We start from the raw sequence: 26,574 nt of genomic DNA on the forward strand, positions 1-26,574 counted from the left end.
TCCTCAAAGGACGAATTTGAAATTGGAGAAGAAATTTTAGTTAACCCCGTTTCACATAAAACTGATAATGATTTGGAATTTTCAGCAATGGCTTTGTTTGCTGTAAGCATTACTTTTGTAAAAACTCTCGTGATTTCTGTAAAAGTAGTGTTATCAATGGCGAGACATGAAGAATTTATCAAAAATTCCCAAATTTTCCAGAAAGGGTTTGCTTATAATATACAAAGCATCAACCAAATCATGTGAAATTCGCAGAATATGTGAAAATGTGCTATCAATATATTGTATTAAATATGAAAGTAAATACTTTAAGTAACATCAATATTTGTTTCAAATAATATTTAATTACATGTACGCGAAACATAATATGATTTTTGTCTCTTAATATCAAAGCTAGATATATAAGGAAATTCATATAAAACATTCCAATTCAATACCATTCAGATTCTGAAGACATTTATTGGTATTTCCGCGAGTTGAATCCCAGTTTCCCGATGAGAGAAGCTTACTGATGATGGATTTTCAAGAAATGGCTATTTTCTGAACTTGATTCGTTGAGTCATTAAATATAAAAGCCAATAATATCTCAGCATACTTATAAGTTAAATTGCTGTTAACTAGGCATCGTAAATAAAAATAGATTTTATTACATTACTCCTCTTATTTGTACAAGCATTTAGAATGATCAGCTTATTTGCATTATCAAATCAAAAGCATTCGGAATATTTTGCTTACCTTGCAGATTGCCAGTTACTAATATGAAGCGGAAGTTTCTAATATGAAGTGAATGCCATGAGTGGGAAAGTGGAATTCGAGTTACTCCCTACTTCAGAAACGGAGTTTTCTTTCCCAAGAATAGCGTGCAGTTCCTTCAGAAACTAATAGATAGCTTTCCTCATAGAGTAGTAGTCATCATCAAAAGGTCATTTCACTTCATATTAGTAAATGCATCTGCAAGATAAACAAAGCATAAAGACGCTTAAATTCATTTCATTCCGATGAGGTGAGGCAAGGTTTTCATCGAATCTATGGAACATTTACGATGTTTCAGAGATTCGACGACAACCAACACCGTAATTGTTTCTCCCTTTCCTTTTGCCTAAAGGTATCTGGATATTTTTAATTACATAAAAGTATATCAAGTTATCTGACGTTACATTCGAATATTTGTGTAAATAAAAGGTATAGTGTAATAAAATTTATTATTATTTATATTGCCTAATTTATTGCAATTTAAATGAGTACTTAATTTATAAATATGCAAGGGTATTTAGCTTTTTTCTTCCTTTTTATATTTTAATTCAGTGACTCGAAGATTCAAGTTTTTTTTAATGAGTTTATAGAAAATCTTTCATCGTTTCATTTCTCTTAGAAAGCAACAGAAATTTAGCTAGCTGAAATAATAGTATCTTTTTTATCTTCCTGCATTCAACTGCATTTTTTATGACAGTTTATCTATGTATTTGGCATTGAAATGACGCTATGCCTTACATGCAGTTAAAATTAACTTTCAATTTTAATACATTGTACTGATAACATATTTTTATCTTTTTTATAAACTTCGAACAATTTAATTGGAAATTAGGCATGTCATAAGCCAAATTATTTGAATACATATACTGTATATTGAATACATTTTTTTTTTTTTTAAGAAACTGAATGTAAGTATTTCGCATAATAAACAAAACCACTGATGAAAGTTACAAATCGTTATCAGCTTTCTGTGACCTAATTTTTTTTCTTCTTTTTCATTAATTTCTGGCCAGTGGCCATTATGTTCTCGTGACGGAATCTTCACTGTGAAATGTGATTTCATGCCTTTTTTATACTTATTGTTTCGAAATTATTTCCTTTTTATATTTATTATTGGGCGCAATTCAAATGCAGTTCATCTAGTCTTTATGGAGAAATTCAAAAAAATATGTACTTTCGATAGCGTTCGCATACTTTTCATCAGATAGTGTAATTACACATTAGCATGAGTGAACTTCACTTAAATGAACTCTGATTTATGGAAAATCATAGGAATGAAAATACATATATATATATGAAAGCAAAAGTAGCAGACATGATCTCCAAATTTAAAACAAGATCATGATATTTTAGTATTTTAATACCTTTCAATATGTCTTTGTATTTTTAAAATGTTGCTCCGATTTCTCTTATAATAATTTGTTGTCTTTACTTCTTTTGTTATAATTTCAAAAACGGCACTGTTTAATTATTATTTTCTGTCTGACTCCAAAGTTTAATTCTATTTTTTTATAATCATTAAGTGCTTTTATTTCATTCATTGCCATTCGAAGACATTCCTTTCATTTGACATTTTTTATCAGAAAATGGGCGAGCAAATTGAATTTAGGATACCATTTATATTTTATAGCGTTTATTTTTAGTTATGTTTGAAACTGTCTAACTTTGTTTTGTTACACAATTCTTTTTCATTTCAATTCACTCAAGTTTTTGAACAAAATTTTTTGAGGATAAGAAAGATACGGCGGAAACATTTTCAACTTTTGTACTTCAATTAGATATTATTTCTTAAGAAATATTTTCAAGTATCCCAAATGGCTCATTTTTAAAAGAAAAGTTGGGGTATCATTTTATTGTGCTTCCTTGTTTGTCAGTATTTTGAATGGAATGCACTTTCAGTATTGAAAAAAGTTGACAGAGCTTTATGTTCCGAAAGAATATGAAATATTCACTTCATTATCATTAGAGTTCATAAAAAAGTTGGCTCATTTCATGAACTCAGTTCCCATTTTTTATTTGAAAAGTTGTCATTATTTCTTAACTTCCATGAAGAAAAACAAATATAAAATAAGAACAATTTACCGATTTTTGTTCCTATTTAAATGAAAATTTGAATCATTTCATATTATAATTCCAACCCATTTAAAAAGACGGAAATATCGAAAGATATGACTGTTAGTTTTTAGTCTCTAGTATATGAAGTTGAAAAGAAAAAGGATTGTGCTCGTCAAAATATTCGAATTCGAGATTTTATCGAATCTCCATGAATCCCAAAACACATTTTTCGAAATACTTCTGTCTGTCTGAGAATACGAAAACTCAAAACACTTGAAGCCAGAAATACGAAATTTGGTATAAATCCAAACTTGCTGAATTCTGTAAAATTTTGAAAGAAATCCATTCTGAGGAAATCTGTATTTCCGAAAACAAGTTAATACGATAGCAACCAAATGGAAGAATGAGAGTGGCGTATCATCTAAAAGGAGATCCGTATTAAATTTTAAACAAAGTCCATCAAGGGCTTGAACATCTATCGACCTGTATTTCCGCGATCATTCCAAACAGTGAAAACTAGAATTAGGGAGGCGAATGAGGCAGATGAAGTTTTATATCTTTAGTATCTAAAGTGTAAATTTATAAAAAATTTTTTAAATAATTCTATTTAAGGGCTGACTATTTGTTGGCCTGCAAATTCGCATCCATGTAAATGAATTAAATCGAAGGCGCAATGACTTAAATGGATAAAATGGAGTATGAGATTTTTTAACTACAGTTGTAGTTCTCTGTCAATGTTTGATGTCAATAGATGGAAAAAAAAATTCCCAAAGTATTCGCCTTTCAAATACTTACGTATTAACCGCATGCCGGGGATTTATTGCCAAATAAAATCGCCACCCTATAATCAGTAAAAATGCTAATGTCACGCCAAAGAGTTATATTTCGCCAATGCCATGCACGGCCTTTAACAAATGGATGCTTGGGAGGAGGATAATATCTTTATTTCATTGAGTATGCGGGGAATTTTCGGAGAGACCCTCATTTTTTTATTTTATCGTGGAAAATGAGAAACGTTTTTGAGATTGAAATAATAAAGTGTAAGAGCAGGCAGGTTGTCATAAAAGTTTTATCCATTTCATATATATTTGAAGATGACGAAGGAAAACATTCACATGTCTTTGCCAATATTAAAATATAAACTTTGTGGAAACGGTAGAGAATAAACATTAGGAACCGATAAATAACAATATAAGAATAGTCTTCAGATGAATAACTTATATTAGAAAAATAATATGGGCTTCAAATTAAAAGCACACATAAATTTATTTAATTTCCTATTTTTAGCATCCATATTGTTTTTCTGAGTTATGACTCAAAATAATGTTGCTCCTGTGGCCTTGTATTCTCAAAATCCACCCAGGTTTAAACCAACTTTTACATCATGACGCATTTAATTTATTTAACATTTTGATCTCCTTATAGTTTATTACATAAATATAATTATATGTAATATATATACTATTATATATATGTGAATACATGCATTAAAAGCTTTTGTAGATAATTTTTGAAAATTCTACATAAAAGATTCTACGCAAAAAAAGATTTTACAAGTCTTTAGTATACAATCTCAATGCATCGACTCCAATACTGAAATATATGGCATTGATATCATGAAATGTTGCTCCTAGTATTACTTGATGAAACGAATGCTATGAATTTGGATTGTCATAATATCAAAGACTTCGCGTTTCCATTTCATCCATTAGAAACCATGCAGATAGTTTGGGATGCTCAGTGTGTTTCATTTTTGTTTGATAAATGCAATGCAGTGAAACGTTATCAGTCAGATGCATCTTTATAAATTGATATATGAACTTCTTGCATTTCAAGACGCACTAAATGTGCTTAGATGTATGTAAATGTATTTTATTTCACCAAAAATGATGACTTTTCCAATTTTAAGTTTTTGAAAGAGGCTTCAAAAGCAGTGAAATAAGAAGGGAGTGTTTAGTTAGATTTATTGTTTCTTAATAAAAAAAATTAGTTTCACCTTTTCAGTCTTTTCTGAAATTTATTTTAATAATTGCACATTTTTTTTGTGAGGGCACTATTTTACACATATTTAACCTTCTATGTGCATGATCATTTTGATCTTATACCTTTCAGAATAGAAAATTAGCTTTTAAAGTAAATGAGGCTAACTTTTTTTTTATTTGATCATTCTCTGAAAACTTAAGAATAATTTATGTACAGATGTTTAAAAATAAATGCAAATTTTCTGTTTTTGAATTGGGCACGAACAACGGAGAAAGCCAGTTCCATCACTCCGTTAAAATAGTGTTCACTGATTTTTACTTTCTCGTATACGTAATACAGAGAAAGTAGTGTCGTCGTCAAAAAATTTGAAGTAGAGATTTTGACGAATCTCCACGTTTCAGACCTCCGTAAGTCCGAAAAAACACATTTTTGTCTGTCTTTAGATAAGAGAATTCAAAAACGCTTTGAGCTAGGCGGATGAAATTTAACACATAGTCTCTACTACAATTTTTTACATTTTTGTCCCCCATTGAAAGAAATCCTGCGGGTCCGGTTGTCTGAATATAAGTGAACACGATATTTGCAAATAAAGAAAGCTCGAGAGATAAAATTCTGCCGACAGATTGAGCATCTATGGTGAAGAAACATAGCAAAGTTTGAGCTAAATTTAAGAAGAGGTTGACTGTTTGTTGGTCCATACTTTCAGAAGCATGTAAGCCCAATAACTCAGAAACGCGATGATTTAACTATCCAAATTTGGTATGTGATATTGTGACTACAATTGTAACTCTGTGGCTAATTTTGGTCTCAATAGGTTGAGAAAAAAATTTCTAAAACACAAATTCGATTTTAGGACACTATTAACCGCATGCCAGAGATAAATCGCCAAAAAATTCGCCAATCATCTCGCTATAGATTTTGTAAATATTCTAAATCCACACCAAAGTTTAATATTTTGTAACTATTGTGCTTCAGTGCCATGCAAGATGTTCTCCGTCTTTCCCAACTTCCATAAATTTTTGTGCGGGTGGATGATAACACCTTTACTTCAGAGGATGCGAGAAAATTTTGGGGAGACCAGTCGCACTCATGAAAGAGAGGAGGTACAACTGAAAAGGATAATGATCTTGAGCCTCCGAATGCTTTTACTTTTGTCAAAAATCGATTAAAGAAGCTTACAAGCAGAAGCGAGCTTTTTCTTCAATGAAAGACCATCTAAAAAAGGGACAGGAGCCAAATGTCTTTGTTTTTACTACGTAATGTGAAGTATTCTCAATGAAGGCAACACAATTGGGAAAGCTGCCAACACTGTCAGCATAAATATATGGAGGGTGTGCTTCACTTCCAAGCTGAGTACAAACAGAACTTTACGTAATAATAATAACAATAAAAACGGAATATTTTATTTCAGCCATCCTATACGGTCGAATTGCGTTTGCAATATTTCAAAATTAAACCTGAATATTTCGACGTGAAAATATTCCTTTGATTTATTTAAATTGTAAAACATCCACACATATAAATCTTGTAAAAATTTGAACTAAATCAGAATATGATAAGTTATTCCTCATAGTTTATATCGGCACATCCCACCATTTTCAAAATAGTTATGTCTATTGAAAATTGTATAAGAAGGTAAGATTCACACATTCTCTTATGTCTCTGACCGCAAAATATCATTTTACCTCTTAATATCACAAACGAATGCTAATACTCGAACTAAGACGGCTGCTTAAGTAAATAATGCAGTGAAACTGTCATAATTAAATATTCATTGTTTAAATTTAAATGAATTTTTCTTTTTACCAGAGATCTTATAAATTTTTCTGTTGGACATTCATAGATTGCGTTTGCTCTATTTACCATATGAGTCATTTTATTTTTTAGTATTGGTGATGTGGCATCCGTTCATGGTATGAATGGATTTGAACCCAATGGAAATTTTGATGCACATAATAGAATCTCCGAGCTCAAGTGCCAAATGGGGAAAGTATGGATTAATGTGGAGGAAAATGCATACTTGAAAAATTGAATTTGAAGACACGTGTATTGCTGCCCTCTGCATTGTGGTTTCGTATTTCTAATAAACGAAATATGCATGAAAACAGACGCAAGAAGATGAACAGAACACAATACGATATTTAATGAATGATCATAATTGGGAATTTTTTTCCTTCTTTTTATAACTTATTTCTTATTAGTATTCGATATTTTTTCTTATTATATTCACTTTTCATGATTATGCACTCTTGATAGCCATACAATACTTTGGTATTCACATAATTTCATTAAAAGTAAATAGGTGGATTGAAATTTGGTATCACATGCGTATCATTACCCTGTGATGAATTTGAGAAAAAATTGATTTCAAGATACTACGATATTTATATTAACCCTTAACTGAGGAGGTGAAAATTTAGGACTTAACAGGGGAGGTGTCATCTACGAGACGGCATTTCCTTTACACTCAATTTAAATTTTCTGATGGAAGAATTAATATGAAAATCAGCCAATATACTCTGCAAACATTTTTCTTGATATATAAATATGTTTTAGAAATTTTTCAAAACTTCTCAAATTGCATGTTACAGCAAATAATATTCTTGAAAAACATATTACGTTTTACTTTTTAAATCATATTTATTTTTCCAATATACAAAGGTATATAGAAAAGAATATAATGGAATATTCAACAATTATATGAAAAATAAATAATTTGACAAGGTTAAAATTGACCCTTTTTTTTTTTAGCCTCATCTTTTCTACGCAGAAACTTATGAACATTCTTAGAATGGTTTTCGAGGGCATTTTAAATATACAGAATAAGTGCTAGTATAAAATTCAGCCTGAAAATTCTGTAGATATTTCTCTTGGTATATTAATTTATTTTAGAAATTTTCAAAATACGTTATCACTAGAAAAATTAATTATATTTAAACATACATATCAGAATAAGTCGAATGCGAAATTTCATCGAAAAAATCTTTTGTACAATTATCCTCATCACTAAAATCACTTTCTGCTTCATTAAAAAGTCTCTGGAGCTCTGTTTCATAACGAAGATCGGTAGGTAAGATGAAATTTCGAAGACCGCGTTTTAAAGCCATCTGCTGAGTCTTGTATAATACTGGAACACTAAAAGGGAGGCTCGATCTCACCGAGGTAGAACAAAGAAATAGTTAAAATATTTTTAAACATATCCGCTGAAACCGGTTGGAAAAGTGCACGCCAAGTGAAGGTCATGAAATAAGAAACTACAAGGTCAATCCATTCGATTGAGCTAAAAATAGAGTATGGATGACCGAAAGTCTATCCTTAGCGGTCTGAGATACCGTATTTCCCCAGTTAAGGGTTAATAAATAGAAAATTAAAAATAATCAAAATTGGAAATTTCTACTATTTAGTACATTAATAAAAATGTGTTTCAATAATTTTTGCTTACTTATAAAGTATTTTTTTTCTCTTTAATCCAAAGATTTTGATGGCTGGAGAAACATGGCCAAACATTCTTTCCAATATCATTTTATATTGATTTGCAGAACAAAATGTAAGCATTTTTAAATAACGAAAATAGCTCAAAATAAATGAAGATAGAACGTTGGATAATCGAAATAGTCCTGAAAATTCCACATAGGAACAAGAGTATTATTTGGGATAATTTAGTATTTAAAGTTAAAATAAATTTTATAATACATTTTCCGCATTGCATTTAGTACAAATATGAAATGTGGAATGCTAGCACAGAATTCATTCTGGAGCCATCCAAGCGTATTCAAAGTTACGAGGACTGTCTATTATACAGATTGAAAGTCAGTATTTGAAGATCAAATAAAATATTATGTTAGCAACAAATCGGATTTTGGACACATTCGAAAGAAATTAGCATTATAAAAGAAGCAATAGTTAAATAACGCAAAATGCTCCTAACAAATTGGAGAGAAAAGGAATGAAACCATGCAAGGAAGTAAAACAGCAGCGCATTTAGATAAACAATGATCAGCGCTATTGTAATCAAGGTAGTTTTTTAAAAACTTTTTTACTTGATAGGATATGGGCTAAGATGAGCGAAAAACGGTAGTTGTAATAAGGAAACTTCGAAATACTAATTAATTAACCATGTTAATTAAATAATAAATTAACATAATAAACCTGTATCTTTAAGCCATTCTCATTAATCTTGTGAGGATACGGTAATAAATACCGAGATTATAGATATTTCCTATTTATTTCTTGTTGACGCCTGCACATAGATGATAATCCACAGCGTTTATAATCAAATACTGAAAATTAGTGATACATAAAATAAAGGAATTTTCTTTTTCTACGTCAGAAAGGGATTCCTTGCCCGTTGGTTTTCTTTTCTTTCTCATTTTCAGTGAAAATTCAAAACAAGAGAAATTTTCACTGTTGTAGAATAGACTTATAATCTAGTGTAGTGATAATATTCTCAAATAAATGTGCTTATGTATTGTTAACCGTGTACAATTAGAGGATAATTGTTTAGTTTAACTATCTTAGCTTCCGGGTTTAAAGCAACCCGCTATACTGGGATGGATCTCGTTATTTTGAGCCTCGGTCAGACGACGGGGATGACACCTGAGCTAGTTCTCCCCTCTCCAAGCTTCCCCACCACGCGGGAGGGGGAAGTTTGGCCCCAACGGATTTAGCGTTCACCAAGCCCACTTACGCGACGGTTCTTCGATGGAATCAGGCCTCGAACTTGAAACCGTCCAGTCCCGAAGCCGATACATTACCACATGCCCACTGCGGCCACTGATGCCTTATATCGAATGCATTTCTTATTATGAATATTATTATTAACATGGATTTCTTAAGCTATTTGCAAAAAGTTTGGATGGATTATCAATTTTATATAAATTTCAAGAGTGTTAACATCTTAAAATATAGAAGTTGGCAAATTTTTGTGCACATTTTATAACTAAAGAATAAAAAAATAAAGTTATCTTCAGAATCACAAATAATATTTTTTTTTTCAATTCAATGTATGAATGAAATTTTATTTTTCAATCAATTTAAAATGTGTTGTTTCTAACCGGGTATACTAGCTTGTAAACGCGTAAAATAAATTCTGAAATATACTATGCGTTGAAATAATGTCAAATTTATTTCATAGTCTCCTACAAGTCAAAAATTTTTAAAAATCGGAATAGAACTCAGTGCTATAGCATTAATTACTAGAGCAATATTTTGTGAGAGGATATTATAATAAAATAGCCAAATATTTCAATTACATTCGCAATGTACCGCTTATTTTCATGAGTAATTTAAGAATCATATAGTCCTTTACGGCAGATTATCATAATCTGTTTTAATGAAATAAAAGGGGATAAGACCAACTTATCTTTCGCTTACAAAATGTCTGAAATCATACATCGAAGGCATAATTTTACAAGAGTTGAATGTGTTTAAATCATAATGTCACGATATTTTTTTGTGCTTTGTCCTCTTTTGCTATTAAAAAATGCCCTTTTTAAATAAAAAAAAATAATTTTGTATTTAGTAGAGAAAGATTTTTTTGTAAGAACCTTATCTGATTATCAAACAAATTATTGTATTGTATTGTATTATATATATATATATATAATGATATCTATAAGTCTAAATTAAATCTGAATTAATTTCCTAATTTTTATCTTAATTTAGTCCATATTAACCTCATTCTAAAATGTTCTCTTATTTCCTGATCCAATTCCACCTTTTTTTTTATTTAATGAATGCTACAGAAGCTCTGTAGAAAAGCTTAAATCAATGGTTTTCACGCTCCGAATAAAGGGATAAAAATCTATCAATCTAAACAAATTCTATTAAAAGATACCTATAATTCCCTTACCTAAATCGACATGTGTAAAGAAATTCCTATCAGAATATCATACTATATAATGATCGGGGATAAATATTTCGCGCTCTCTTCTTTTTTCGTTCTTACGATGTAGATTGAAGTACCTCGTCGCTTCTTGCTTGTACATAAATTATACCTTCCTGGATGGAATAAAAGCAAAATTTAAAATTCAAAGTGGCTTCTCTCTCTTCGGCCACGGAACTGCTCAAAAATATGTTTTACCTTATATAAATATATAATACTAATGTACGTGGCACTAAAATCATTCTTATTACTTATTATGGAATGGCAACAGTTAAATATAAAAAAACAGTCTTAAGAATTTCAGACTGCTTCATTGAACGCTTCTAAAGTTACACTGAATTCGACATTTTGCTTAACTAATTAATAGAAGTACAAAATATTGCTAGAAATGTACTGCAAAATTTTTTTCGTGTCACCAAAAAGTCCATTCAATCAGAGGAAAGAAGATGAAAAGGAAATTGAAGTTCATATCTTCCAAAAAGATTATCTTACAAAAGGGGTCTTTGTATTATCTAAAGACTAAAAGCAATTCTCTTTTTAATCATATCAATTTCATTTCTATACAATTTTCAACCGAATTTCGATACTATTTTAATCTAATATACAATTAATTCGATGTATTTTTTTGAAAGTTATGATGGAATTGAAGTTCATACATCAAAATATTCAATTTTGCTCTTTTGCCAATTATTAACTCCGAGGTAGGATTTCCACTTCTGTCTTTATTTCGTAATATAAGCTTTTAAATTTACAGATTCATATTTTTCAGTGGTTAACAAATAGCAAGACGAATTTCTTTTAAAAAATATATGCATCCTATATGAGTCACTAAATAGCCAAAAAATAATCAATAATCTGGGCAAATGGTAGCCATAGGCGGCTAGTAATGTATAATATAAGCATGATTTATGGTTCCTCCATCGTGCCATAATTTTTTCCGACTTTATGGAAAACTCATTTGGTATTAGTGATTCATGTTAATTTATTGTTTCAACGTAATGTGATAGTAAAACCACAAAGTGATGTCATTACAATAGACATTCAACCACTATTGCGAAAACATTTGTAATATTCTACACGTGAGATAAAATATCGTTTCAGTGTACAGAACACTAAATAAATTAAACTTTAAATAAATTCCGTAAAATTATTAATTGCATTTTGATTATTTAAAATTTAATCATTTCTTAATTATAAATCCACAGTTGGACACCTATTTTAATACGCATATAAATTCCACAAGAAAACGTTACTGCTCATTTCGAATGAGAGCTAATCGGGAGAAATTTATTACAAACCTTGAAGAAAAACATTTGGTTTCTGCTCTGTTTAAAAAAGTGTGAATTTAGTTGGATTTAGCAACAAACACATAGTTATTCTCAAAAATATCGATAATGTATTTATAATGCAATAATATTATTGGAAGTTTCCTTCAGAGCTGGACTTCTTTTTGATGCACACATTTATTTTCTATACTGCAGATTAATTCGAAATTAGTAGAGAAATTAAGTTTTTTGTCATAGCATGTTTGGAATTTGACAGAGTGTCTCGAGAGATTGTTCCACGATTTAAAAAAAAAGCCCGCATATCATCCCACTCCTGAAAAATCTAATACATGACAAGGATGGATCTAATATATTTCACGGAGGAAAGAATTCTGATCTTGACATGACTGAAACATAGATTATGTTCCTAATTAGGAAAGTGCCTCAGCAGTTATCGATTTTTTGGTACTTAATAATGGCGGAGATCTTTTTCTTTTGGATTCTTTGTATATTCAAAAACAGAATGTAGTGAGATTCAGTAAATTACAAACAGGAAGCCATTTGCTATTGGTTTCATCATTATTATATATCTTTTGTGAGTCATTTTATTATTATCAATTTATTCAATTTATTAATTTACTCTTGCAGCGATTCTTTATTAATTTATTTCAAAGTTCGGTCGTTGAATTTCATTTCAAGGAATAAATATTTATCTTACAATTATCGCATTTGACAATTTAAAATGAATTCTAAAGGGCAGTAGCGACTAATGTTATAAAATTCTATCGAAAAGTGGGCAAAATATTCCCTAACCTATGGCAATGAAGTTCTTGCGGGGGGCTGCGGTGACCTGGTAGTAAGGTCTCAGCTTCAGAGCCGGAGAGTTTGAAGATCGAGACCCGATTCCACCAAAGAACCGCCGTGTAAGTGGGTCCTGGGCAGGCTAAATCAGTCGGGGCCAAACGTCCTCCCGTTGTGTGGTGTAGAAATTGTCGATAAATATTTTGAGAGAGGGTGCCAGGCTGGTGCTGCCCTCGTCATCTGACGTGGCTCAGAATTACGAGGTCCATCCTAAAATAGCCCTAGTGTTGCTTTAAAACGGGATGTCAATATAACCAAACTAAACTAAGAAGTTCTTGAAGTCATTCGCCATTAGAACAACTTTTGATTTAGCAAAATGAGTGGTCCTTAAACCTGAGATATCCAGTTCACCACTGTAAATCTTGCAGATATACAAATAATAATTCTTCGTTCTGACATCTTCCGCTTTATCAATCAATAAATGTTTGTCGAAATATCAAACATGGATTATCTAAGTTACTTTCTCTGTTTCTGAAGCCTTTATTTCCTGTTGAAAAGTGTCAAAATCATTATCTTCAGATTCTTCCGTTAGGATCATGTTTTCATCTTATTCGTTATCAGTTTAGTTGTTTTCTTCCCAAGATGACGTCAAATGACTTCATATTATGACTTAGAAGCAACTTTATGTAAACACTTATCTATTTCTTAAAGGACAAATACAAAAAAAAATGAAGCTGCCTTGCAATCTTTATTTCTATAGATTCGAGAAATAGATACCATAGCAATTTTCCATTATTATAGACGATGAAGACAATACATAATGAATCTGACGAAAGTTTTGGTTTCACTTTTTCTGAAAATATTTTATTTAATTAATTTACAACTGAACTGAATTTAAGTAAAAACTTTAAGAACTGAATTTAAGTAAAAAACTTTAAGAACTGAATTTAAGTAAACAAACGCAAACAGATAACACTGCATAAACTGAGAAAGTGTTTTCCTTTTTTTTCTCTAGAGTGTGTTTAAAAATCCCGTGCACATAGTCCAGTTCTATGAGCCCTTACCATTGCGCTGTTTTCACCGTTCACTAAAAATCCCGAAACACCAATCAACTCGAGATCATTTAACTTTACTCTTAAGGTTATTAACTCGGTAACTTTAATTGATGGAAAATTTTCTCACGAAATGTTAGACTGGGTTTTATTTTTTACTGGTATTAACACTGCTTTCTGTCATAAAAAATGATGGGAGAGAAGATCGAACGACTTAAAACTGAAATATTTTTAAGACCTGTGTAATAAATTAAAAGAAACTCTATGTGATTAATAGTACATAGAGTATTGTGAGCAAGAAATTGTTATTGTTTACTTTATTCATCAGAACGAATCCGAAAAATCAGTCTCATTAAAATCACATAATTTAACTTCTAAGCACTTGAAATTAACACTTTTTCCTGTCAAATGATGCATTATTTGCTGTTAATATAACAATTTGTTAGAATTTATTCTTTATATATGGCTTCTATAAAAATGATATGTATGCTGCATGTGTACATTTTATGTGAAGCCCTTTAGGAAGCAAAATATAAAGTGAGTAGGAGTGTGAGTTTATTGTTTTATGACACTAGGATCTGCTTAACTTGTTAACCGGGTAATTAACTTATATTCAATTCGTTTCCATTGAAATATTTTGTCCTATCCAGTTAACAGGTTAAGTCATGCGACGCCAATTGTTGTATAATGATGACTGATGTGCTTATGGAATTAAAAGGAGAATCATTAATGAAAAAGTTGTAACAAAAACAAGTGAAGAGCCGCAGGTACTCTGAATGATACGATCTTCATTAAGCCCGTTTCTGCAATAAATTAGAATGAGGAGGGTCACCCAGCTAATGAGAATGGATATAACCAAATCCTTTACTTCTACAATTTTTAAACCTTTCACACACAGTTAAGATATGAAGAAAGATGTAAATGCTTGGCATATTGGCGGTGTTCCGAGTGAAGCATATATTATGTGAAACATACGTAGACCTAATGCGAAATAGTTGTTATTTTTGCGTTTATTAAAATTGCATGATTTAAAATCTCCGATAGCTTATGTAGCTTATTATTTATTTGTGCATTCCTGAAAGTCTACGACTCAAAAATGCTAACATATTTGAAAAACCGATGTATCCAGGAATCCAGCAAAATCTTATAATTTTAATTCATCAAAATTCAAGAATATAATGTACAAGTTATATATTTTATACACTAGTGGTTTGCTTTCTCTAGAAATTTTTTAACGCTTTCGAAATAACTCCATTCATCTGTGAATATTATTCATCTTTTACTATAATAGAATCTGAACTCCTTTAAAATTTCATTTTACAGTTTCTTTACATAACATTTATAAATAGGCAATTTCAAGCTGTTCTCAAGAAAGATAACGGAACGTGACAAATAAAACGTATTTGTATTTTCGGTTGATACGACAAAATGCATGTTTTTCTGAAAACGTCATAGTTCTGTGGTGAATAGCTCATAAGCCAGTTAACAACTACGCTACCCGAGCAATTACTTTTGTATCATGGTCATGTTACTGGACTGCGAACCACAAGGTCCCAGGCTCTATCCTCGCTCCTACCAATTCGCCACATTGGTGACCACGGACGACGGACCTTCAAGCTTCGTACAGCTGTAGTGGCGCCATCTACCCACAGCAAACCAAAGTCGTCAGATTCACTTGGCGCAGCAACCCAAAGTCGTCAGACTCACTTGACGCAGCAACAGCAACCATTCACCCACACACGCTAGCCATAACGCTTGGCGCTACTCAAATGGATACAGGCGCATTAGAATCAACAGCTAATACATCACCATTCAACAGTCATATCGTTCGTCTGACCTCCGACTCACTGGAGGGAGAGTCTGTAGTGAATAGCAGATAAACCAGTTAACAACTACGCTGCACGAGTAATTGCTTTTGTATCGTGGTTATGTTACTGGGCTGCGAACTACAAGGTCCCAGGTTCTATCCTCGATCAGTACAATCTTCCACAGTTCCATCCAAATCCGGACATTTTGCTCAATGGAATTATAATTTCTGTCGTATTAGAGAAAAAAAAATTATAGAATATTGTATGATTCAAAACTTACATTCAAGTTGTAACCTCAAAAAGAAATGCAACAAGATATTGGATCTTTTAAAACTTATCTCTAGCAAATTACGCGAATCAGATGATCCTATCTACAAAAAATATATAACTCCTCGGATCTGTTAAAACTAGATTATTACATTATAATTTATGGTTCTGCAATTAAGTATGCATTGCATTCTTTGGTAATTTTGATTTAGATTTGGACCTCTTCTGTTATTCCTATACATCTGTCAATGATTTTTAATTCTTTCAACTTGACTTTCGACGTGTGCTTTTCATCACTTGCAACGTGCATAACATATTTGATTACCCTTTATCATAAAAGTTATTAACTTGCGTTTTATAATCTACAAATTTATTTTTCCAAATAGTGTTTATGTTTAACTTGTTTTGGATAAATTAGCTTTCAAACTCACTATTAACTCATTGAATATTAAGTACAATTTCTTGTTATAACACATTATTTTTCAGCAGTGAAATGAATATATTCGAGATATAATGAATTCCCTTAAATATTCTCTTAGAGTTTGTTTAAAATTTCGTAAATTCGGAAAACTTATGTAAGCAACAATTTACACTTGTGGAGGTGTCTGAAAATGGTATGATAATTTAATCTTAGACTTTTCTATAAACCGAGCGTTTACGCAGTCATAATCCAAAATTATTTTACATCCAAATTTTCCAAACACATGCTCATACCTATGTGCACTCACTCAGAATAATTTAAAACATGAATAAAAATAACTTTCGCATTAGAAATCAGCTGAGATTATCTGAGATACTCTAAATCTACTGCAAAAATAGAAGCTAGTGATAACTTCATTAAAAGAGCTATTTTTTAACGATGAAGCTATTGAAATATTGTTGTAACAAATCAACACTATTACTAATATTCCTTACTATTCTAAATATTATAGGAAAGACACACACTTATCCTGGTGTGATGGCAAATCTGTAAATACAAATTTATAAATTGATTCTTAGACTAAAGCAAGTGATTAGCTTCAAGAAGTTTCATATATCAGTTTTCAAAGTTATGTACTCAGAACATTTTGATATAGAGGGTTTCCATAAAATAACTTTCCCTGTTTGGCGGCATCTGCAGCTAAAACGAATGAACGAAATGAAACCAATTTCATAATCAAACTGTGAAAGGCACGGAAAGATGAATTCCGCAGGAAAAAAATTAACATCGAAAGTTGCCAATAGGGGAAATACTGATGCTTTGGGAGTATAATTATAAATGAATTCATAAAACTCACAGAAAATAGTCTTTTATTTATCAATATTAGGGTACCCTGGATGTCGTTTAGCATTTTCAATTTGCTGACCTTCCCTGTGTACAACATACTGCATACGATGTATATTGCGTCACGATCAAACTCCGTGAGACACAAGTTTCTCTGTTCGAGAGTGGCAATAGAAGTAAGAGAGATTTTGAAAATATGGCGAAAGAGAAAATCGTTTAATGTTTGTGCTGTACTGTTTTGTTACAAATATATGTTATTCATGTTTGCTTCAGCTTTGTCATCAATTAACAAAAACTGCCTGCATTTATTTTCTAAGTCAATCCTAGAAGGAACGACATTTCTGACTCCCCGGGTGGGCAGATTTTGTTTTAAAGTTTGGTAAAGTAAGAAAATTGAATTTCCATTTTGAAGTTATAGATGTATTTATATCTTGAACTCAGACATTTATTATGAAATTCACAAAAGATTATTTTTCGTGTAGTGCAAAAGGAACGTCACTCTAATGAAGAAACACAGAAAAATTCGAAAGGTCTTCTAATATTTGAAGATGAAGAAGGAATTTCACGATTGAAGTACAGATTGATAAACGAGGAAGAATCGAAAGAATTTATTTCTCCCATAATTCTACCATCGAAATACCTAGCAGTGAGAAGATTTATAGCCCAAGAACATCTTGCTAACAAACATGCTGGGGCATTAAATCTTCTGACTATTTTGCGTGAAAGATTTTGGATAGTCAAAGGAAAAAAGATTGTCCGGAGTGTTATCAATGAATGCTTAACATGTAAACGGCAAGGAGTGAAACATCTAGAGGTCCTTTTCCGCCTCTTCCGGAAGACTGAACAGAGTTGGCAGCAGTTTTTCAAGTATCGGGTGTAGACTTAGATGGACCTCTGTTGATAAAATCTAAACAAAAGGTGTGGATAATACTTTTGACTTCTGCCGTATTTAGAGCGGTCCATTTGGACCTAAAACCTTCACTTAGTACAAATGACATCATTCAAGCTATGCGTAGGTTTATTGCCAGAAGAGGACTAATATCTGTGATGTACTCAGCCAATGGAACTTATTCCACAGGACTAATCAAAGCTTTGAAACATATTGGACTACAATTGAAAGTGAATTTAGAGTCAACGAAATTCGTTGGAAGTTTAACTCACCCTGCTCTCCATGGTGGGGAGGCTTCTGGGAACGCTTGATTGGAGTTTTGAAAGATCTTTTAAGGAAAAATCTTGGGTGCTCCTATTTGTCTTACGAAGAATTGCAGACTCTTGTCTATGAGTGCGAATCTGTCATGGATAACAGACCATTAACTTACATATCCGAGGAACAAGAGCTGAAAGCATTGACTCCCTCAATGTTTCTTCAGGATATTTCATTAAATGATGTTTCCGATTTGGATCAAATTGAAAAGACTAATATTGTTTTGAGATGGAGACATATTCAGAAGGTTCGTGAAAATCTAAAACAAAGGTTTAAAAGGGAGTATCTGGGTTTCCTTCGTTCTTCAATTACCAAAAGAGAAGGTAAAATAAATGTATGTGACATAGTGTTAATTGGTACTGATGATAAAAAAAAGGCTGCATTGGCTGCTAGGGAGAGTACTTTTTCCAGGAAAAGATGGAATCATCAATCTTGTAAGATTGTGAATTGAAAAGGGAAACATACTAAGACCAATCCAATGACTGTATCCTTTGGAATTGACAACAAACTACGAGCAAGTCGTATCGGAAACTCAGAAGGTTCCGGAAGTGATAACTGAATATCCTGAGCTTAATACTGACTCTAATGAAACAGTTCCCGTGACTCGCTCAGGACGGGAATTATAACCAGTTAAAAGACTGGATTTATAAATTTCTAAACAAACTTTTGAACTTTCTATATTTGAACCCTAAAATATTGTTTTAAATTTGCATTCCAATATTTTGAAATATTTGTATTGTTATTTGTACTTCTTTGTTATTTCAAATTGTATGCATATATTATTTTTATGTTTATTGTTTTTCAGTTTATACCCCCAAACTCAAGGTGGGGAGAATGTTGCGTCACGATCAAACTCCGTGAGACATAAGATAAGAAGAACATCACAGAAGTAAGAGAGATTTTGAAAATATGACGAAAGAGAAAATCGTTTAATGTTTGTGCTGTGCTGTTTTGTTTCAAATATATGTTATTCATGTTTCCTTCAGCATTGTCATCAATTAACAAAACTGTCTGCATTTATTTTCTAAGTCAATCCTAGTAGGAACGACATTTTATGACGTTCTCCACTATTGAGTGTAAACTGTCAGTTTCGATATTCATAACAGCCCGTCTTATGTTCTGTACAAAAGGTATGCAGGTTTGCTTAAGAGCAGCCATGGCATTACACTGTCTAGTGTTGAACAGTTTTACCAGTAAAGCAGGCTAAGGTAGGGACCATATTAAGAACACATCAACAATCAATGACGGACAACAGTCAAGAACACTTCAACTGTCAAGAACTAACTGTTAACAGGTCATTTGCTCTCCCCTTTTTACAAGGAATGCATTGCGCTACTGTCACGCCGGCAGTAGGAATTTTACATAATCCATTCCATATACAATGCAAATTTCCTCGTTCGTACGTGACAGCAGAGCCAATATTTCACCTATCGGCAACTTTTAGTACTTTTTTTTTTTTTTTTTGCAGAATTCATTTTCTTATGCCTCCCACAGTCTGTATATGAAATGTGGTTTCATTTCGTTCATCCGTTTTAGCTGTAAAAAGGGAAAGGAATTTTATGACCACCCTGTATAAGAAGGAAGATTATAACTAGCATAAAAGTTTTCATCAGGAAGCAGTTTGTTATGCTATAAAATCGGTATCCAATTGTCCCATCTTATTATAAACAATTTAATTATGCAAAAAATAACCATAAACATAAATTCAGAAATTTGAAGTAAGCACTACTAAACCCTTTTTCTACGTTTGGAAGAAGAAAACTTTTACTCACTCTTCCATTTTTTCTTCTAATTTCTAGAGGCGAGAACTTCAAAGGAGGTCAGGCATGCGTAAAGAAGTCCTTTTCTTATGGAGGAGGAGATTCTTTGTCAATGAAGGGAAGAATGCATTAGAATACAACAGTACAACTACCTAATCGAGTGAATAACAGCATAGGAAGCCTTCAGATGACAGATTCAGATTCAGACTTCAGATTTTATCTGATCTACATCACTTACTTGCTGACTATGTGGACCTGCTCTTGTTCATTTGCATTTCATTCAAGCTGTAGTGTACATTTGATTTGGTATATCTTTTTATTATACTTAATTTTCTGAATCTCATATTTTGTCACAAAAATGATTGTATGTCTGACCTACCCTTTCAGAACAAGCGGTGCATTTCTATCACTGCTATTGTTTTGAAGAACGAAATTCGGCCGGCGTCGTGGCTAAGGAGTAGCGCGTCTTCCCCTTGCTCTGGGCGTCCCGGGTTCGAGCCCCGGTTCGGGCATGGTTGTTCTTCTCCTGTGTTCTATTTGTAAGGCGTGTGAAAGAGCCCCACTGTAAAAAGGAGCTGTGCAAGCTAGAGTATAAGTGTCATCTTCATATGAGCTAGAAATCCAGCCTCTGTCCTCGGGTGCTAGAGAGTCTTTATTTTCAGAAGTATTCTACTGCAAAAACTTGACTTAAATCCCTGACTTCGTCAGCGGGCTTGTCTATGGCAAGTACATACGTAACAACAACAGAATAAAATTTATATATCGTTATTTTAAATGTAATTGAGATGCAGACTAAGAAATAACATTGAATAATCATTAGGAAGGCAATCACTTTTTCAGAAAAAGTGTTACCGAAATCAACTTGTCTAAAGAATATAGATCATTTAGTTATTTATCTTAAAAATGAGATTTTTGCTTATTCGTTTTTACATCACTATTACAGATAAAAATATCTTTCTTGGGTGACAAATTATTTCATTTATAATGACATGTACTATTTAAATATGAATACTCACCAAATAAAGCAGCCAAGTTTCCCATCATTAAATGCTTTTCTTCATCTGTATACATCTCAAGATCAAATATATCTTTCCTTACGGTATCCGATACCTTATAACCTGTAATAAACCATAAATAATCAAGCCTATGTATTTTTGAGGACCTAGAAATATTACGCAAGGTATCTTTACGTAAAGCATTTTATAAAATTAAATCTAATCAACAAATAGAATTATTTGAAACATCACCCTTTAACTGTTCTGTTTACTATCTAAATAAATATGTTAACGTATAGATTCAACTTAAATCTTATCGAATGTTTGAGATGTTTTTGGATTCCACTCAAATTTAGAATCGAATTATAACGTTTATAAGGGCCTTAATATTAGTTTAAAATTTAAAAAATACAAACATTCAATCCACGTCGATTATGAGGCTAAACTAATAGAGTACCAATTCAATTTATGAAAATGAAATGTTTTATTTTTTAGTCTTTCATTTATATATAAATTAAAAATTTTATTTAAAATGACAAATGAAATCATTAAACCACTTTTTATGAATTTTGAAATAATTAACTAAAGATTATGAATTTGAAGCCTAAATACTAAACACAAATTGAAACAAGGATGTTTGCATTATAATCCTACTCATGATTAACGGAATTTTATATTTATATCGCAGTTCTAATATATTACCTACAAAGGTTGTTTTTAATAACTGATAAATGTTTTAATGCATTGTAAGAGACTAATACTCAAAACCAAAAATGTGTATTGTCCAGCAAAATCAATGAAACATGAAAACTTTTTGGAATAATTGCAGTTTTTCTTAAAGGGATGCATCTAATCATAACAGACAGAATTACTCATGATTATAAAATTGCTTTATATAATTTTTTTTTTATTTCGCCAATTTTATGGACTGTAAAAAATTTAATTTTGTTTTAGTAATCATAACTACAACAATCACTTCGCGATCAAAACTTAGATATTAATTAATGAAAATTTTTAATAAATTTAATAATGAATATTTTTGAAAAATAAAAGTAAGATTGATTTTACTTTTTCTCGTAAATTTTGAAGAATCTATAAGCTTAAACATACATAATGAAATATAACATTCATATTTATATATATAATTAAATGCAAGACGTTGAATTTAATAATTTTGTAATTAATGTGAACCAAATAAGTTTATACTTTATTTAAGAATAAATTTCAGCACTGTGCTAAAAATGGTACTTTTTAATTATAGTCATTTTTATAATGATTCACGAATATTTGCTTCATTCAGAAATGTATTTCGTCAAACAAAATGAGACAAAATTTTCATATTTTGCTTTCTAATCTAGCTGTCATAAGTCATCAGTTTAATAGTACACAGAATTTAAGATTCATATTAGGTTTTTAATTAAATTTTCTTTTTTTTTTGGTAAATATTTATTTTACAAAATATATATACTTAACAAAAAAAAAGTACAGCATTGTGAAAATATCTCTTTGAATCTGTATTTAAATGCTATTTGCTCGTTTGAAATTATTATGTGATAGTAATTAATAACAAAATAATTATAATGTAAGCTTCTTCGCTTGTTTTATGATGATTTTAGTGCCGCTCTATGGAAAACTTTTAAGTATAATCATCGGCCAAAGTTTAATGTTATTTGCCTAATCGTTGTTCAATTTCACTAGTATTTGATTGTTTATAGAAAAAGGAATTTGAAAGATATATATTTGAGATATCGTAGGCATAGTTACAGTAATATATAAAATAATGTCCCAATACTTAAGTTACTAAGCTAGTGCTGGAAGGCTTTGTCTTACTTGAAATTTGAATTGGCGCGTGTGATCTTGGAGTGCTTTTACTGTTTATTTTGTACACTATAAATGCTTTTACATTTGCCTGTATACTTTAATACGATTTGTGTTATTTATTTTGAATACTATCTAAAGTATCTATTCAGGAGTTTCTAGACATGGATAATATTTAAAATCTCTTATTTTATAGATTATATGGTGTCTGCAAAAAACAGTTTTTTAATAATTATTACAAATTTAAAATTTAGAAAGGAAGAAACATTCTTTCTCTAAAAGAACATAAAGACATGTGCTGATATAATAGATATGTAAAATGGGAAAGTAAAAAGAATCGCAGGTACAGGTATTCAAGCAGCACTACATGGCGCACAAAACATTAAATTTTGAATTAAAAAAATGAAAGTAAAGCTATGAGAGAGAAAGAAAATAAATAAATAAGTAAATAAAGATAAATACACTAAAATATAAAACAAATAAAAAATTTAAAAAAAAAAGAAAAGAAACATTCAAGAACTGATATGTGTGACAAAGAGAGTTCAATTCTACATTTGGAGGAATACATCTGATAGATGCTCGTAGACATAATCTAGCAGTTTCTGGGTTTCATTTATCAGTTCTTTTTATACCTCTAATGTCTGAGAAAGACAACCTCATCTTAAAATTACTTTTGATGAGCTTCATTACGTATGGACAGCACATTCTCCAAATGTAAACTTCAATGGAAATGTTTGGGATGCTTTGCTGGCTCGAAAAATGTATTCCAACAAAGAGGAACAGCCTCATCCGTTCATTGACTGAGGAGTGGGATAAACAGCTGCTAAATAATGTTGTTCAAAGCATGACACGAGGCATAAAACTCTCCAGGATGGACACACCCCATATTCACACCTTTCTCAAGTGCGTCTGCTTTCGTTCAAGACTAATTTTTAATTTCTTTGCATACATCTACAATGTAATACTTTTTTCCTTTACAATGTTTCAAAAACGTCTGCATTTTCCAGAAAAATAAATGATCTTTATTTCAGACCGGGGATGCGGCAACAATATTTTATCCTGCTATGCCTCCAGTCTCACTTAATATAGTGCTCTTCCCTGTAACTTCCCTTCCCTCGATATCGATTGTCGATTAATTTATCTTTGCTAAAAAGGAATAAAATCACCATTTTATGACAGTATTAGAAATAAGAATTCGATTACTAAACTATTTTAAATATATCTAATTACATATATTTTTAGCACATATCATGAAGCTTAATTCAAGAATTTTTATTTAGCGCACAGGAAGGATTGGCCCATGTTTCAGTTGCTTTACATAAAATATAAATTTCAATATAATATATCATCCGAATTTCCAGATTCTGCAAGCGCAGATTCTATGAAATGAAACCTGTCTGTGTCAGTAAAGAACTTTATATAAATAAGTGAAAATGAGTCCACTTTAATCAATGCACAGTAACTAATTTCTCAGAAGTTAAAGATAAGCATATATCCCAGTTGAAGCAACGCTCTAAATGATGTAAATAATTGTATTTAAAATGTTTGAGTCAATAAATATATTTCTGAAAAATTTACGTAGTCTAATTTTTATATAGCTTCCGAATTCCATTAATTAAAATATACGGTTAGTCATTTGAAAGGCACATCAAAATCAAAATAATAATAGTAATATTTATAAAACGCATACTTTAATATTATATACTTATACTATAATGTTAAACGAAATACAAAACATAAGTGTCAATTCTTGCAATAAGTATTGAACATTTTCTTCGCAATGGACCTTTTCTGTGCTGCTAGTACATGTGTTGCTTTTTGAGCGTCGAAACCTAAATGACGCCTTCAGTGTGTTTTTGGCGATCATCTATCATTTGCGGGTTATTCTTTTTTCTAAATTAATTTTTTATTTGGTAAGATTTTATTTCAAGAATAAAATGTCGCATCTCAAAGTGAAAATCATAACAGCATTTCGTATTCTCTCTCCCATTCATAAGCAGATTACTGTCGTTCATCGATATGCGGATTATATTCGCTGTTCGCAGCTGCATATTAAAGGTTGCGTTTTATATGGATAACTGTATTTTTCTACACATGTATTGTTAGTAAATAAAGCTTCATTCGTTTACACTAAAACAGGCTGGAGGATGAAATTATGCATTTCATTCCTTTAACCAATTAATGACCATCTCAAGTAAGCACCACTTGTTGACTAGTGGAACATTCTTTAATTGATCATTGAAATGGTTGAAAATCATCTGAAATAGCGATATATTCTTAGAAATACATATTATTCTTAGAAATATAAATACTGTTAAGATTTTTTCATGTGATTGATTGATTTTTTCTGGCGCAAGGGCCAATATTGGCCAAGTTGTGCCAAACTCGTGTTAACTTAAAATACAAAAAAATTATTCATTAAAAACAGTAAGGAGATGCAAAGTTAAAAGAGCATAGTGAAAATAGAAATTAAATATTGCGCATGAAATTGATGTCAAGTAAAAGTGAAAACCCATTAACATGGTAAGGTTCGCCTATTATATCTTACAAATTTGGATAATCTCTTCCAAAATATTTCATTCTTAGAAAATGGTATTTAGGGATTCACATTTGATATACCGAACAGAAATTATGGTACTGTATCTTGAAAAAATCGGACCTGTATCCGAATAAAGTAAATGCTTGTGAGTAAAATAAGTATGATCTATGCGAAGTCTTGTTAACTTGAAACTCAATCTATGGCTGACAGAGTTAAGATCCAGCAGTTTAAAATATAATTTTACTGTACTGAGCACCAATGGATGGTTTTTTCTGGCTGAGTTCAAAATTGCTTCAATTGAACTTTGTGAATCGGTATATATGATTCAGTCTTTCTTCGATAATAGTCGGATCACTCTTAAAAATGTGTAAATGGTAGAAGTCTCCTAAGCGAAAACAGAACAATGTTTGTTCAGTTTCCTAGAAAGTACAATGTGATCAAATACTACATCTGAGCCAACAGGGTCGCCAACTTTGGAACCATCCGTAAAAGCATCCTTTTCATGTGAATCATTTTACAATAAGTGGAAAAATGAGAGGTTTTTCAATAAGGTATCATATATGCCAAATCTGTTCCGCTCTTCTCATCTTTGCTTGCATAAATATTTTTAAACGGTTAAATTACAATAAAAAAAATCTTGAAGGGCTTTTTATGTGTAATGTCTGCAGTCAAGATAATGTCACTTCTCATAAGAGCTGAAAGAGATTATCACTAGTAGCATATGAAAGAAATCAAGTGTCATTCGAAGATGCGTAGATTTGTTTGATAAGAGCAAACAGAAAACGTTGCAAGGCTCTTGAAAATTTGTAATGACGCCAGAAGGTATTCCACAAGCATCTGTAGTCTTGAAATTGAAATGGAATCGGAACTGTTTCTTTTAAATAGTGGATATCTTTATTTGAGATAATTTTCAAAATTTCATTTTCAATTTTTCTAGAAGCGAGTTAGATAAGTATAATGTGTAAATAAAATTAAAATTCGGCCGAATAAAAATTAGCACTTATAAAGGAATTTTTGCTCATAGTTTTCTTAACAGTTAAGTTAATAATTTTCTTAACAGTTTCTTCCTTTATTTAAAATTATACATACGATGAATGGCACACAAACAAAATCAAATTTTAATCAT

The 26,574-nt window shown here is 31.2% G+C and overlaps 1 protein-coding gene across 1 annotated transcript in view; it reads right to left on the bottom strand.

Annotated features, from left to right (window-relative positions):
* The window catches only part of LOC129958258 (sodium-dependent phosphate transporter 1-A-like), an 85,097-nt gene that overhangs the window by 38,216 nt on the left and 20,307 nt on the right, over positions 1 to 26,574 (bottom strand). Inside the window, exon 2 of the mRNA XM_056070574.1 lies at positions 21,113 to 21,214. Coding sequence (XP_055926549.1) covers positions 21,113 to 21,214 — 102 coding nt within the window. The remainder of the gene's footprint in view (positions 1 to 21,112; positions 21,215 to 26,574) is intronic.

The sequence above is a fragment of the Argiope bruennichi genome, chromosome X1 (assembly GCF_947563725.1).
Source record: "Argiope bruennichi chromosome X1, qqArgBrue1.1, whole genome shotgun sequence".
NCBI classification, from domain to species: Eukaryota; Metazoa; Arthropoda; class Arachnida; order Araneae; family Araneidae; genus Argiope; species Argiope bruennichi.